Raw genomic sequence first — 14,340 nt, 5'->3', positions numbered from 1 at the left:
CTCCACCTGATCATGCTCCTTCTAGGGTTGTTGTGAGGGTGACAGTGAGGAGAGGGAGAAGAGATGGAGGGTTAGCAATGGTCTTCCCAGACTGGTGCATTCATGGTCCAGCATCTGTGGTCTCTGAGTGTGGCCAATGTCAAATGCTTGATGTTCTTTCCATGTGGGACACTATAGATGGCTCTGCAGAGACCCACTGCAGGACAGTTCTCTCACTTCAGGTAGTCTGAGGAGTTAGTGGTTCCTCAATCGCCTATGCCACCTCCCTCATGTTCTGCTTCCTGAAATGCTGAGGCAAGATGGCATCACCCCAGCACAAAACTTATGCTGATGTCTGGTTCCTTTCTGCACAGTCCACATTGAACATGTGAGAAATGTGTACCCTTGTTTAGCTCTTCCTTGAGGGCAACTGAATCTCACTGAGGCCCTCTCTTCTTACTCCCTGTTCTAACCACCTCTGTTTTTCACAAGTGAGCTGGATATCAGTTCCTGTTTCACCAAATCACTAAGTGAGACATGTCAGGCACCACAAACTGTGACATTGAAGCTATCCACCTTCTCTTACTTGGCTTACAAAGAAAGAAGAGACTCTCTCCCTTCCTGTAGGGGATAGGAAAGGAGAAAAACTGAACTACCCTGGCTATTTTTTTCTCTTAACCCAACAGAAAAATGGGCAAAGGATATAAATGGAAAACCAAAAAGCCTATACTAGGCCAGTAAACAGAGAAAGACAAATTAAGCCAAATATAAGATACAATGATTACACTGTAGCTCAGCAAAAGTTAATTGCACAGATTTGGTAAAGATGTTAGGAAACCGTAAACACACTGTTTGTGTGAGTAAATATTGATGGAGTTTAAAAACTTTAAACCTACCTTTTGACCCCACCAGATCTGCTTCCAGCTATCTGTCCTAAAGAAACACAAGCAAAAACACCCAAAATCCAAGTGCTAGAAGGCTTATTACTGCATTATTGGTAACTTTTAAAAACTTGAAAGTCCACCAGAAAGGGACTAAAAAAATAAATTATGCTACATTCAACAAAATGGATACAAGTGTTCAGTAGAATAAGCTATAGTGGTTTGTGGGAAAGGTTTCGAAGATATATTGTTAAATGAAGGAAAACCTGTAAAAATTAATATCAATTATACATTTATGTAAGAAAACGGAAAAATCAGGAGTATTTCCTTGCATACATATATTCATGTTTGTGAATTCATAGAAAAACATTCAAACCATTTCAAAGTGAAGAGTGATTACTTTTGGAGAGGGATCTGAGACTAGGGAAGCAGGATCAGGTTAGACTTCCACATTGACAGTAAGAGTATGTTACACGTGTGATAAAACATAATTTACAAAATAATTTAAAATAGAATGAAATGAGTGGAATTGCTAGAAGCGATCTTTAAGATCAGCTCAAATATGCTACTCTGTATTGGTAGTTGGATTTACTAATCTTCAGAAAAGCCTATGAGAACATTTATCATCTTTAAGCAGTATTTATCATATTAAGGATAGTCCTCTATAATAATTACTCATATCTAAATGCCTATTCAAACAATAATTATTAAGTCTTTGCTGTGATTGTGAGCTGCTAAAATGACACATATAATTATGCTTTATTCAGATAATAAACCAGAAAAATTTCAATGCATAGAACCTTGACTTTAGTATAATAATAATTAACGGATTTGAACTTACATAGTTATATGCATAAAGAGAACTGCAACTAATATTCTCTAAGGAGTAAATTTTTTATTTCTGACAATTGGTTTCATACACCTTAAACTGCATTTCAGGACACCTGGGTGGCTCAGTGGGTTGGGCCTCTGCCTTCGGCTCAGGTCATGATCTCAGGGTCCTTGGATCAAGGCCGGCATCCGGCTCTCTGCCCTGCAGGGAACCTGCTTCCCCTTCTCTCTCTGCCTGCCTCTCGGCCTACTTGTGATCTCTCTCTGTCAAATAAATAAATAAAAGTCTTTAAAAATATATTTTAAAAAAATAAACTGCATTTCACTCTTAGGTAACTGTATATAAGCTGTTCTTAAATTATATATAGTATAAACTTATTTTCTTTTACGGTGTTTATTTTTAAATGATCATATGTGTGTATTTTGAATCATATAACATAGTAAAGGATATTCTAATTCTGAAAAGATTAAACATAAATGTTGGAACCATAAATACAGTTACTGGAATGTTACTCCATTGTGTTCCCTATTTAGTACCTACATGAAAATGGGATTGTCCATCGTGATCTCAAACCAGAGAATCTTCTCTATGCAACTCCAGCCCCAGATGCACCACTCAAAATAGGTGAGGACATTTCATGAAGTCTTATGACCGCTTTCCCAGAGCAGAAGAAATGTATTCCATGGAATTTAAAAATATTGTTCCATCTAGGTTTGCCTCCATTTAATTTCCTTTGATATTTGGTGTCTGTAAAGGAATAACGCATTGTTTTGGAAGTCTGTAGGCCTTTCCTGATATAGTGATCTGGAATCAGTGCCTAGAAGTTGGTGCTCCAGTTCTGGACACAAAGGAAACTTAGCTCTTGGAAATAGCAGGAACTTCGAAAGGCGGTGGTGTATTTTGTAAGTTTATATAGAGGAAAATCACAGATAACATAACACTTCTTTTGTTGTTACTTTTTATTCCATAAATTAGTTGGAGCTTAATTTTAGATATTCAAGACCTTTCACAAAATGCTTAGTACATATCAGTGAATTAAGGTCTGAGTCACTTGTTTACATGAACAGAGATAAATTGAGGTCTGTCTTTCCCAAAGTGCACTCCACAGAACACTGGTTCCTCAGCTGAGGGAACCAGAGTAAATATTCTAATTTGCTTTGGGGGAGGTCGGAGTGGTTTGCAGAAGTGCTAAGGTTGGTGAAATAAGTTAGGAAATGCCAACTTAAACAAATCTTTTTATTTCTGCAGGATTAACCGGAACTCTAAAAATGCTAATGTGTAAACTGACGTCTAAATTAGTGTGTTAGGCTTTTCCCAAGCCTTACTTGACTCTGGGAACCCTGCTTTTTCTTCCAATAAGCATTTTGAAGAACTACGAGAATGAACTTTGTGTAATTCCAGTCTACTCAAAGAGTTCTTTAAATCAGCATTTTAGGAAAAAGTGTATTAAATGTTATTTCCCCTGTCTTTTCGCTTGCAAATAATAATAACAGAACTTATTTTATAGGAATTCTCCTTAGCAGAATCAGTTAAATCCTCTGAAGGACATTGTTCTTTTGGTGGCTGGCCTGTGTAATGTTAATCTGATAAGTTCACTGCATTAGAAGTGTTAATACCTTTGAAAATTAACTTATACATATCATGGAAGAGCCCAGACAACATAATGTGCTTTATGAATGCAAGAACCCAAAGAAAAAATACCAAAGTCCCGCTAGGCAGCCAGCTTGTTCTTCTAATCACTCCTGAAAGGCAGTGAACAGCAGGGAGACTTCCATTTCCTTTGACATCAATTTCAAAGATTTTATCCTTAAAGAAATTTCTTTAAATGGATGGATAGATACTAATTTAGACAGGAGAGGCTTTCTTTCTGAAGGACTTCCTGCTGCTTTCCCTGATAAGGATCAGCACCTCCGTGGAAATGTGGGTTTATCTTTGAAGTCTAAAATGGCATCAATTCTGCACCTACCTCTCTTGAAGAATGGCCTTCAGTGGTTTCCTGATGTTTCCTGAGTGAGAGAGAAGTAGCCCAGCAAATAGACTATAATGGTAGCAACTTTGGGTAGTGTTTTACCTAAGTAATATTCTGAAGAATAAATAAAGAGGATTCTTGAAAAAAAAAGTGTTATATATTCCTCATATGAGAGTAAATCCTTATCCATAAGATACACATTTGAAACAGAATGAACCTTTTGATATTTCTGCTCATGTCTTTGACATTCACAAAAACCTATTTTTTTATTTTGATTTCTCCCCATGGATTACTAATTCTATATCACTAATTCTATGTTGTACTTTAGAGCTACTGTTTCATAAATCTCAGAGTTAAGATTAGACGAAATATATCTGTTACAACTGTTATTTCAAAAATAAGTATCTTACTTGCCTAAAGCTGGGATTTATAGAGGAGAACATAAAATGTATTTGGGAGTCATATTTTTCTCCAATTTAAAGCAAGATTCAAAAATTTTTTTTTCAGTGTCCTCTCCCAGATGACTTGTCCCCTTCTTCATTCCCCATTCTCCCATCGCCAGATACCAAAACAAGTAAAAACAAATGAGTTCGTTTTATTTTGAATAGTAAATAGTAAAAGTATTCTGTCATCTTATAAAAGCTGAGAAAAGACTTGTTTCATTAAATTTTTCTCTTGTGTTGTTAGCTGATTTTGGACTCTCTAAAATTGTGGAACATCAAGTACTCATGAAGACAGTGTGTGGAACCCCAGGGTACTGCGGTATGCTCTTTAATATTGATGTTTACTTTTACTGTTATTTGAAATCTACTTTTATTTAGGGATCTAATTTTTAAACTCCTAATATCTCTATTTAAGGTGCTTACAAGGTGTGTGACGCCTGGGTGGCAGGGTCGGTTAGGTGTCTGACTCTTGATTTTGGCTCAGTTCATGATCTCAGGGCTGTGGGATCCAGGCTTATGTCAGCCTCTGCACTCACTGGGGAGCAGGCTTGGGATTCTTTCTCCCCCTCCCTCACCCTCTGACTTTCCCCCTACTCTTCTCTCTCTCCGAAAAATGAAAAATAAATCTTTAAAATGCTTACAATGTGATGTGAGTCTCCATGAGGAAGGCACATAAAAATGATACTCAGAGCACTTCTTTTTCTCCATGAAGGGTTCAGTGATGTTGGTTTTAGGGTACCCCTCTTAACAGGGAAAGAGGGAGCCTCGGGGTAAGGATTGGGTGCTCTGCACCTGTCTTTTGGACAGTAACTATTCTTTTCTTTTTTTTTTTTTTAAACTTATTTATTTGACAGACAGAGATCACAGGCAGGCAGAGAGGCAGGCAGAGAGAGAGAGAGGAAAGCAGGCTCCCTGCTGAGCAGAGAGCCCGATGCGGGGCTCAATCCCAGGACCCTAAGATCATGACCTGAGCCGAAGGCAGAGGCTTTAACCCTCTGAGCCACCCAGGTGCCCCGGACAGTAACTATTCTTAAACCCCTTAGGAGTAGAAGGACAGTCACCAAGAAAGAGAACAAGGGAAAAGCTTTGTTTCTGGTCAGAAATAGAGCCATGAGCCCTCAGTCACTTTCCTTATTTGCTTTTATTTGCGGGGAGTGTGTGCGGAGAGAGTATGTCATTAATTTAGAGGGCATATAGGATAACAGAGAGAAGGGGGTAATCCCTAGTTCTTATTGATGGCGCTTTTCTAGCCTTACTAAGACCAGGGCTTCAGGTGGGGTTCCCCAGCAGAGTCCCCAATCTCTAGAGATGGACTGTGTGACTATCCTCACACATAACTAACTCATTTTAACAGCTTTTGAATTCATGGAAATCAGACTGTAGAAGGCACAATTAGATATCCAGTGAAGCAAATATATGATTAAATTCCCATATTTGTAGCTAGAAGAAGCTTTAAAGTTCACTTACTAACATTCTCATTTTGAGTTCCAGAGTGTGACTTTCCCAAGATTCCATATCTAGATGTTATGGGTCAGAGATGAGAATCCAGATAGCCAAGTCCCTAAAAACAGATTTATAAAATTCCCTCTTCAAAAAAGCAATATAGGCAAAATCAACATAATTTTCCTTCATAAAAATATCTACAGTTATTACTTACAGCTTAAAATATTTTTTTAAGATTTTATTTTTAAGTAATCTCTAAATCCAGTGTGGGGCTCAATCTCACAGCCCCAAGATCAAGAGTCACATGCTGAGCCAGGAAGATGCCCCTGAAATATTTTTTATTTTAGCGTTTTAAAATCTCAAAATATTGCTTGATCATTGTAAGAGTAAAAATCCACGTATGTGTAATCAGTATTAATAGCCTTATGCATTCTTCTTCATCTTTCTCCATGTTTCTATAGTCACATAAACATTTTATGTTTGCTTTTAACTAGTTAGCTTCTTTAGTGAATCTAAAATATTATTTCCTTGTAGCTCAATTGTTCATAAACCCAATAATTACACAGAATTAAGTATACCTGTCTTTCTGTTAAGCATTTACATTGTACCAAATATTCTTGTTCTGGATCTTAAACTCCTCGACAACAAGAGTAGCTTATCAATTAGGAGTAAATTCAGAAAACTCCAGGTAACTGCAGCCTAAACAAGGTAGAAGTTGATTTCTCTCATGTTAGAAGTCTAGAGAAAGACAACTGTCGTGGGTTCTGCAGCTATGGCTCTGTAGGTCTCAGTGCCAAGGATCCAGACCTTTTCTGTCTGGCTCTAGCATTCTTTTGCATGCGTCCTCGGAGTCCAATATGGCTGTTTGAAATCACTCATTACATCTGCATTCCATGTGACAGGAAGGGAAGAGGGGAGAGTATACCTTTTCACTGTTAAACAGACTTGTTGAAGCTCCACGTCACTTTCACTTACATTGTTTTGGCCGGTCCTCAGTTACAGCCTCCATGTCCTTCAGGTGGACATGTTGATGCTCCAAATGGATTCAGGGTACTTTTACTAAGTATGAGTAACACGTTAGCTCACTAGCTCTACCACAGACTTTATTAAAGAGTAGGATTCCCATTCCTAGAACAAAACCCATTGAAATATGCCATGTTCCCTATAGGCATCTTTTTGTTTTGTTTTTATATATTTTCCTTAGAACTGTTAGCTGACAACCTGTGCTTGACCCATTCTTTCTAATGGTGCCATAGATATTTCCCCTTTCTCTAGTTCGTATGTCCTTATTTATCATCCTCCTGTATTTCTTTCATGACTCCCTACACTTCCACGGCTATTAAGGAAAAAAAGAACCCTGAATTTGGTACCATGTCCCAGATGGGGTTGCCCGTTTGTGAGTACTAACTGCTGACCACTTGATAAAAGCATTTAAAGAGAATTGACAAAAGAATGATAAAACAAAGTAAGGATTTCCCAAAAGAGAAAAGCTGATGGGCAGTTTAGTAATCATTATCTGATAGCAAACACCTACTATTCCAAAGCAATAGGTAGGTTGGAGCAATTCTCTGAGAGTTAGCAGCCTTGAAATGGGAAGTTCAGGAAGAGCTTACGCTAGCATCATTTCAGTGGCTTTGATAATAGTGATAAGAGCAGTTCTTTCTTGCAGCCTTACAGAATAGTCATTCTATGAGTGACTGATTTATTCATTGATAAAATGAACATTGGATGTCTAATAGACTCCATGTTAGGCACTGAGATTACAAGAGTGAACACCATATGGTCTTGTCTTTCCCGGATTTCATAGGCTATTAAAGAAGAAATACTCATATACAATAAATCAAAGTTTGTTATGCTAAGTTCTGTGTTTGAGCTAAAGGCTTAAGGATACAGGGAAGAGGGAAAAATACATCTTCCCTAAAGAGGTTTGTACAGAGGAGGGCATCTGAGCTGGACTCTGAAAGTTGAGTAGCAGTTCAAGTGAAGAGGTAGCCACAAGGTATTCTTTATAAGCAGGCAAAGGAAAAGTCATAGAGGAGTGGTAGCATCTGGCAAGTTCAAGGACTGTTGGTTACTTTCTCATTTTACACGATTGCAATATAGAGTTTTTGGTACAGAGGATACAGATAGACTTGGAAAAATAGGATGGACCATATTTTTTGGACCATATTTTTTAAAATAATCTATAAATCAGGCTAAGGAATTCAGACTTTTATTGGTAGATAATAGTGATCCAGCAAAGGTTTTTTATCAGTGCAATTATATTTTAAAGTCAAATCTGTATCTTACAGATATCTTGATAATTACATTGTGACAGATGGATTGGAGGGAGAAAAAGTTCAAAAGAAGACAAATTAGAAAGCTATTATAAATTCTCTTTCCTGTCCTTCTGATGTCAGAAATCTACACACAGGGTGCTTGCTGTCATTCCTATGAATAGCTTCTCAGAATAATGTATTCAACCAGTTCTCCATCCAGTCATTTATTTTTCAAATATAAAATGATTATAAAAATACTATTTCAAGGACGCCTGGGTGGCTCAGTGGGTTAAAGCCTCTGCCTTCGGCTCAGGTCATGATCCCAGGGTTCTGGGATCGAGTCCCACATTGGGCTCCTTGCTCAGCGGGGAGCCTGCTTCCCTTCCTCTCTCTCTGCCTGCTTCTCTGCCTACATGTGATCTGTCTGTCAAATAAATAAATAAAATCTTTAAAAAAAAATACTATTCCAGACTCCTGTCATTGCCATAAACAGGCCCATCTTACAGATAATGCCATCTAATAATGGAGGCTCATTTTCCGTTTACTATTTAATTTTCCCGGCAGATACCCACATCACCCTAAAGGCTATGTAATGGGGAAGGAGGAAATTGGTTGACTGAATGTAATCCATATAATCCTTCTGCTATGCTCTATGTAGAGGCTCACCAGGAAGCCGTAATTTGCTCTAGGAAAAGGCTTAGAAAGCAGAAAGGAAGCTGGGGGTGGAGGGAGGAAGGATTGAGAGGGAAAAATAGAAGTGCTCTGCGGACTCTGAAGTGCAAAACATGTGTGTGGAATTACTATTATGTAGGCTGAGGCAGGCTTGGAATTAAAAAATAAGTAAGTTTGATGTGTTTAATTACAAGGTCAAGGTCCAAATTATATATAAATAAACATGTATTTCTTCATAATACATATTTCCCAAAGGAAATATGCTAAAATTTACTCAAAGTGGGACTAGAGTTGGGATCAGGATTTTAAGAATCCACCTGTGTAGAGTAATACAGAAAACACTGGAGGGGCTGAGTTAGGGAAAAACAGACGTCACAGTGACACCAAGGCACAGGAGGTGGATGATCTAGAGCAGAAGAAAGATACAGAGTTTAAACTCTTAAAAAAAAATCAATAAAATAATATTTCTCTTCATCTGTCTTAGAAACAGACTGTTCATAGGCAAGGCTGAAGCCCCTTTGAGAGTCCCTCAGTTCTAGCCTTTCTCCCCACACCCCATGTGAGTACTATCACGGGGTGGTGTGTCTTCTCTGAGAATACTTAGGTGGGGAGGAATCTGCCCATGGATAGAATGAGTTGAAAATGAGAGCCAAGTGCAAGACTGGTGGAAATCACTGCCATCCTACAGAAAGCATGACTTACACAAAGACTTTACATTTGACTTAAAAAGGGGTCTGAAGCCTGTATAACTGATGGAGAGGAGAGGTGTGAGCTTGTTTCCTTGCTTGTTGTAAGGATAATTCCATCCCAGGTCAGTTAGCCTCAAGTACACTGGGTCTAGTTTCTACCTTTACTGAAAGGCTTTCTCAGTTACATCTTTTGAGGGAGTGGGTATTTATATTATACCATCTGTCATTTGTCAGGAAATACACAAGTGAAAAGCCACCCATTCAGTTTCATTCATGGAACCTTTGCCCCAGGCTATTAATAACAGAGGGTTCTCTTATAAGTGAATTGCAAAAGAAAAATCACAGATGCTGTGTGTTTAAGCAAATACTCATTATTTCCTGGGAAATGTGCCCAGTTGAAAATAAACTCCAGGCCAGAAAATTAAAATCTGTGATCCAGATAAATGAAATCAATGAGTAGTGCTCTGAAATAACCATGAAGAAATTCCCCACATCTTGTTGCTGGGAAAAGAAATAGGTCTCAAAAAACAGAAAAAACAAACCAACCCCCACCCCCCAAAAAAAATCCATTAGGTCATGGCTCTTGATAAATGGGCCACAGGGTATACAACCAAAATGTCTTGACTGGTTTAGCTATTTAAGGCTTGAAGTCTGTGCTTGTTCACCCTGCCCATGTCAATCACAGAAAGGAAGAACAAGCTGTTAGAGTAGAAAAGAAAACAATATGGTAAAGGGTGAGATAAAAGAGTATTCCTAATACTAATTTCTAATTCATAAGCTCAGTTAATTAAACTATGTATGTTCATATTTCATATTTTTATCTGCCTGTCCAAGTTCCATTTACAGGGTCTAGAAGCTGTTCAGAATTTATTTTCTGTTGGCATTTGCCAGGGTCGCGTTAAGAGTGATAATCTTATGTTGCTCCCACATTGTTTTGTTTTAAAGAAATAACTTCTTATGTTCACTGCACTGAAATTAAAGATAATTCCTCAACAGCCTAGAGTCAAACAGAAGAGACTGTGTCTACATGAACACACACTTATAGGACCAATGTAGAAAAATTTAAGTGAAGTTAAAAAAAGCAAATCTAAAAAAAAAAAGCAAATCTAATAATCTAAACTATATGCTTTCAGTATAGCTTCATAAAAGATGTATTTTGTTCACTTCTGGAGGACTAAAGAGCTAAGGTACAATAGAGTATTATGTTGCATTGGTAACCTAACCACCTAAGGGATGATCTCACTGAGAATTAAGGAAATACCCACAACGATGACTTCCTTTTTATAGTGAATTTAAGAAAAAAACAGAAGAGTACATAGTAAAATATCAATTGCGAGGCCTGTAACATAATGCTTGACAGGCTGATGTGTGTACATGGGGTTCCTGTGGGGCTAGCTAACCATGGGAAAGAGCAGGAAATGTGAGAGGAAGCAAGCAGAGAATTCTCAGCAGGTGGGTAAAGCGGGTCCAGGTTCATCTCCCTTTTGATACCGTGGCCCTTCTTTCTCCCTAAGACAGGCTGTGTCGCCAACCGCCATATGACTACAACACTTGATCCAAATGAATAAACGCCAGGCAAAGGGGAAAAGTGGGGTTAGGGACAGATACAGGAATGGCAAGGAAAGTCCATAGCTCATCTTGTTCTTAACCTTGCAGAGGACAGGGACTCAGCTGGTGGAGTGCAGGCTTATTTTAAGCTATCTTGGAGGTTTTAATTCTAGAGGGAAATGAGCCTCTTGGGGTTTTATATTGGTTTGGTACTAACCTAAACAAAGCATATTGTGTGGAACTTTAGTTGTGTAGCTATTCAGTCCTTTTTTCATTTAATAAATATTTATTGAGTTCCTACTATGCACCAGGCACTATTCTAGGTGCTAAGATATAGTGATAAAACAAACTAACAAAAGCTCCTCTTTAAGAATGGCATATTTTAGTGGGAGAAGACTAATAATAAAATGAGTGTGTCAGTATATAGAAAGAGGTTATGATTTCTGTGGAGTTGGGAAAGAGGAAAGGAAGTGCTGGGAGCTTGGGCTGCCACAAATAGGCTGATCAAGGAAGGCTTCACTGGAGAAGGGAGCAGAAGAACAGAGACTTGAAAGAGGAAAGGGAGAGAGCAAACCATGTGGAGTCTGTGGAAGGAAACACTCTAGATAGAGGGGACAGAGCACACCAACCCAACGGCAAAAACATGCGTAGGTGTCTGTAGGTCCAGGAAGGAGGCAGTTGGGTGGAGTGCAGTGACAAGGGGAGAAAAAAATAGGTAAGAGAGAGGACCAAAGAGCTCCAACTTCAAGGATAGAGTTCACATTAACTGAGGTGGGGAGGCCCTTGGAAACAAAGGGATTGGGGCTTGTTGATTTTGATACTTGATATTTGATTTGGGGGACTGTGAGAGATCCAGGTGGAAGTGACACGTGGGCAGAAGGATATATTTAATGTTCAGGAGCAGGGACATGGCTATTGATATCAATGTGAGCCCTTTCAGCATTCAGATGCTGTGCGAAGTCAACAAGACTCTCTAGCATCCCCAAGGCAGAAAAAGAAACAACCCAAACCGATCCCAAAGCAACGAACGTCCCCATCAGCAGGCCAGAGAGAAGGAACCACATTCATTAATCAAAGAACATCAGATAGTGAAGGAAGCAGCATCATAGGACAGAATTAGGAATTATGAATGGATGCTGTAAGGTACAGATAGGGAGCACAATGTACAAGACAATATTCTAACATCTGAAGCTGTCAGCAGTAGGAGGGGCTGCCTCTGGCTCAGAAACGGCCCCAGAGGCTGACTGACTTGTGTCTCGGGATTCGGGGCCATCAGGAAGGGGAAGGGATGAAGAGTTCTGCTCATCTCTGTATCACCCAGCAGATACATGGTCTGTGGCATTAAAAATATTACATGATCTGTCTATATGTTTTATATGTGTAAAACTGTGTTGAGGATTATGGCAAGCACTTAATTCAATCTAAGTTAACCAAATATATTTTCCAGCCCAAGATGCCTTATAAAATTGAGTCCATAGAGATTGTCACCAACCATCATCCTCCCACTTTTCATGTTCCTTTGGTTTAGAAGCAGTCTTTTAATGTGCTGGTCATCCTTGGCTTCTGGGTCCCCCATAAATCACTTCCTGTGCTTCCCTCTCTATGAGTGTAAGTGACAACTTCAGGAACAAAAGCAGCCGTGCCAGAGAATTCAGAGCTGAGGACTCAGCTCTATTATTACACATGTGAGGGCGGAATGTAGGGGAGAAGCGGTCACAGGAAGGGTGACTGATGACAAGTGGGTAGGAGACTTGCTTAAAATGTATTCTTTGGGCCCTGAACACCCACAAAATGTTCCGTTTTAGAATGTTGTTGCAGAAAGGATATGCATAAAATGAAAATATTTCAAAAGAATTATTAGTGATAATTATCAGTGACATTCATAGCTCCTTTAGAGGAAAACGTGGTATTTGCCATCCTTAACAGAGTTCAGAGTCCACATCTATCACTTTCTATCTGTATCTCCATATCCAAAAAAGATTCTTGTATGATGTTAATATTAGGATGAGTTGGGTTTATTTACTCACACTCCACCTCCTCACAAAAATGGAAAAGCAACTTTTCAACAGTTAATACATCTTTGCTGTTCCTGGGCCAGCATTCATCACAACTTTAAAGTGAGCAAGAGACTCAGTCTGATTAAGATTTGGAACAAATAGTGATTACTCTAAGATGGGAGGGCTCTTTGGGATCATAGAAAAGTGAATTTCATAGAAATGGAACTTTCCCAGGGTAATAAAAATAGGTTGTGTTTATTTTTTCCTCTTCCGAAAGTACTTAGGTGTTCTCAGATATTTGATTTTCTCTTCAGGGTATTATTTAAAAAAATAAAAAATAAGGTGAGGAAAATAAACGGGCTATCATTCTTCACCCATTTATAAGATTTATATGAAGAGAAAAACCACATAATCCATGTGGCAAGGAAGACTTTTTTAAACAGTTTAAATGAAAAATATTAAGTGCAAGTTGGAGTGACTGATATTTGTGGTGTAAAAGATCAAGAGCCCAGGAAAATGGAAAAGATGCTTTAGAACCTATGTTAGACCACTTGGGTTTCAAAGCATCCTTCAGACTTCTTTCTTGGTCTACACTAACAAGTCATAGATAACCAAAATGACAGAAGCCCCAAATGCCTCCTCAGTCCTTCTCAACCTTTCACACCATGGAACGGCAGTATGGAACTCTTCTGAGATTTACTGTAGTAAACTGACAAGGCTGCTCCTAGCCAGAGGCAACCCCTTATGGAAACCTTGCAACCGTTTCCCAGTCTGATTCACACCTTCGTTACAACACTTAGCAAACTGCACTAGGACATTGCCTGTCTTCTCTGCTGTCAAAGCATAAACTACACTTGACAGAGCTTAAAATTTTGTTCCCCGTTCTCACCAAATAATGTGACACTGTGACAAAGGACCACACATGGTGCTCATGCTGAGGAAGGTACAATGTAGTCTGCCCAGCTGTGGGCACTGCTGCTGCCTATAGGAGGCTGCCCTGCCCGCATTCTCCTCCGGGTTCCTAGCCATGTTCAGAACAATAAGGGGAGAAATTTCCAAACACTGCTCTTCTGCTTCAGATAAATCCCTGTTTCTCCTCCTTCTACAGTGTTCACTCCTCAGAGGTAAAGTTTAGAGGGACTTCTAGATGCCATGGACTTTTGTGGTCTCCAGAGAACTCTGGAATTCAAGACAAGTCTCTACAAGTGAAAAGCTAAAGGAGTTTTCCCTCAGCTATAGTAGGGGGCCTAATGCTGCAAAGTCAGATTCTGGCTTTAAGATGAAATAGTTTTTCCCTCATATGTTGGGAATCACTAAAACAAAAGCATTGGAGAGAATTTAAAACATACAAACAAACAAAAGCCCTGACCTATTGGAATCTGTGTTCTGGTTTTGAGCTGCCTGACAGGGACTCATCTCAGTAGGACCTGGCTTTGCACCTCCAGCCACACTGGCTGCCCCAGTACCTTAAGCCCCCTTACTCCTGCCCACCACCAAGTCTGTGCCTGCATGCTTGCTCCAGCCAACCCACTTCCCACTATCTTTGCTCACCCAGTCTCTTTGCCCTCTAACTTCTCCCTCCACCCTCTCCCTTTGCCTGGCTCACTTCTCTAGCCCTTCATATCTCAG

At 39.2% G+C, this 14,340-nt stretch overlaps 1 protein-coding gene across 1 annotated transcript in view; it reads left to right on the top strand.

Moving 5' to 3' along the window:
* Window positions 1-14,340, top strand: part of CAMK4 (calcium/calmodulin dependent protein kinase IV) — a 231,679-nt gene that overhangs the window by 190,600 nt on the left and 26,739 nt on the right. Inside the window, exons 6-7 of the mRNA XM_044264318.1 lie at window positions 2,226-2,316; window positions 4,349-4,423. Coding sequence (XP_044120253.1) covers window positions 2,226-2,316; window positions 4,349-4,423 — 166 coding nt within the window. The remainder of the gene's footprint in view (window positions 1-2,225; window positions 2,317-4,348; window positions 4,424-14,340) is intronic.

This window comes from Neovison vison, chromosome 1, assembly GCF_020171115.1.
Source record: "Neovison vison isolate M4711 chromosome 1, ASM_NN_V1, whole genome shotgun sequence".
Taxonomy (NCBI): Eukaryota; Metazoa; Chordata; class Mammalia; order Carnivora; family Mustelidae; genus Neogale; species Neogale vison.
The sequence above is the reverse complement of the archived record's forward strand: the minus strand, read 5'-3'. Positions and strand labels throughout refer to the sequence as shown.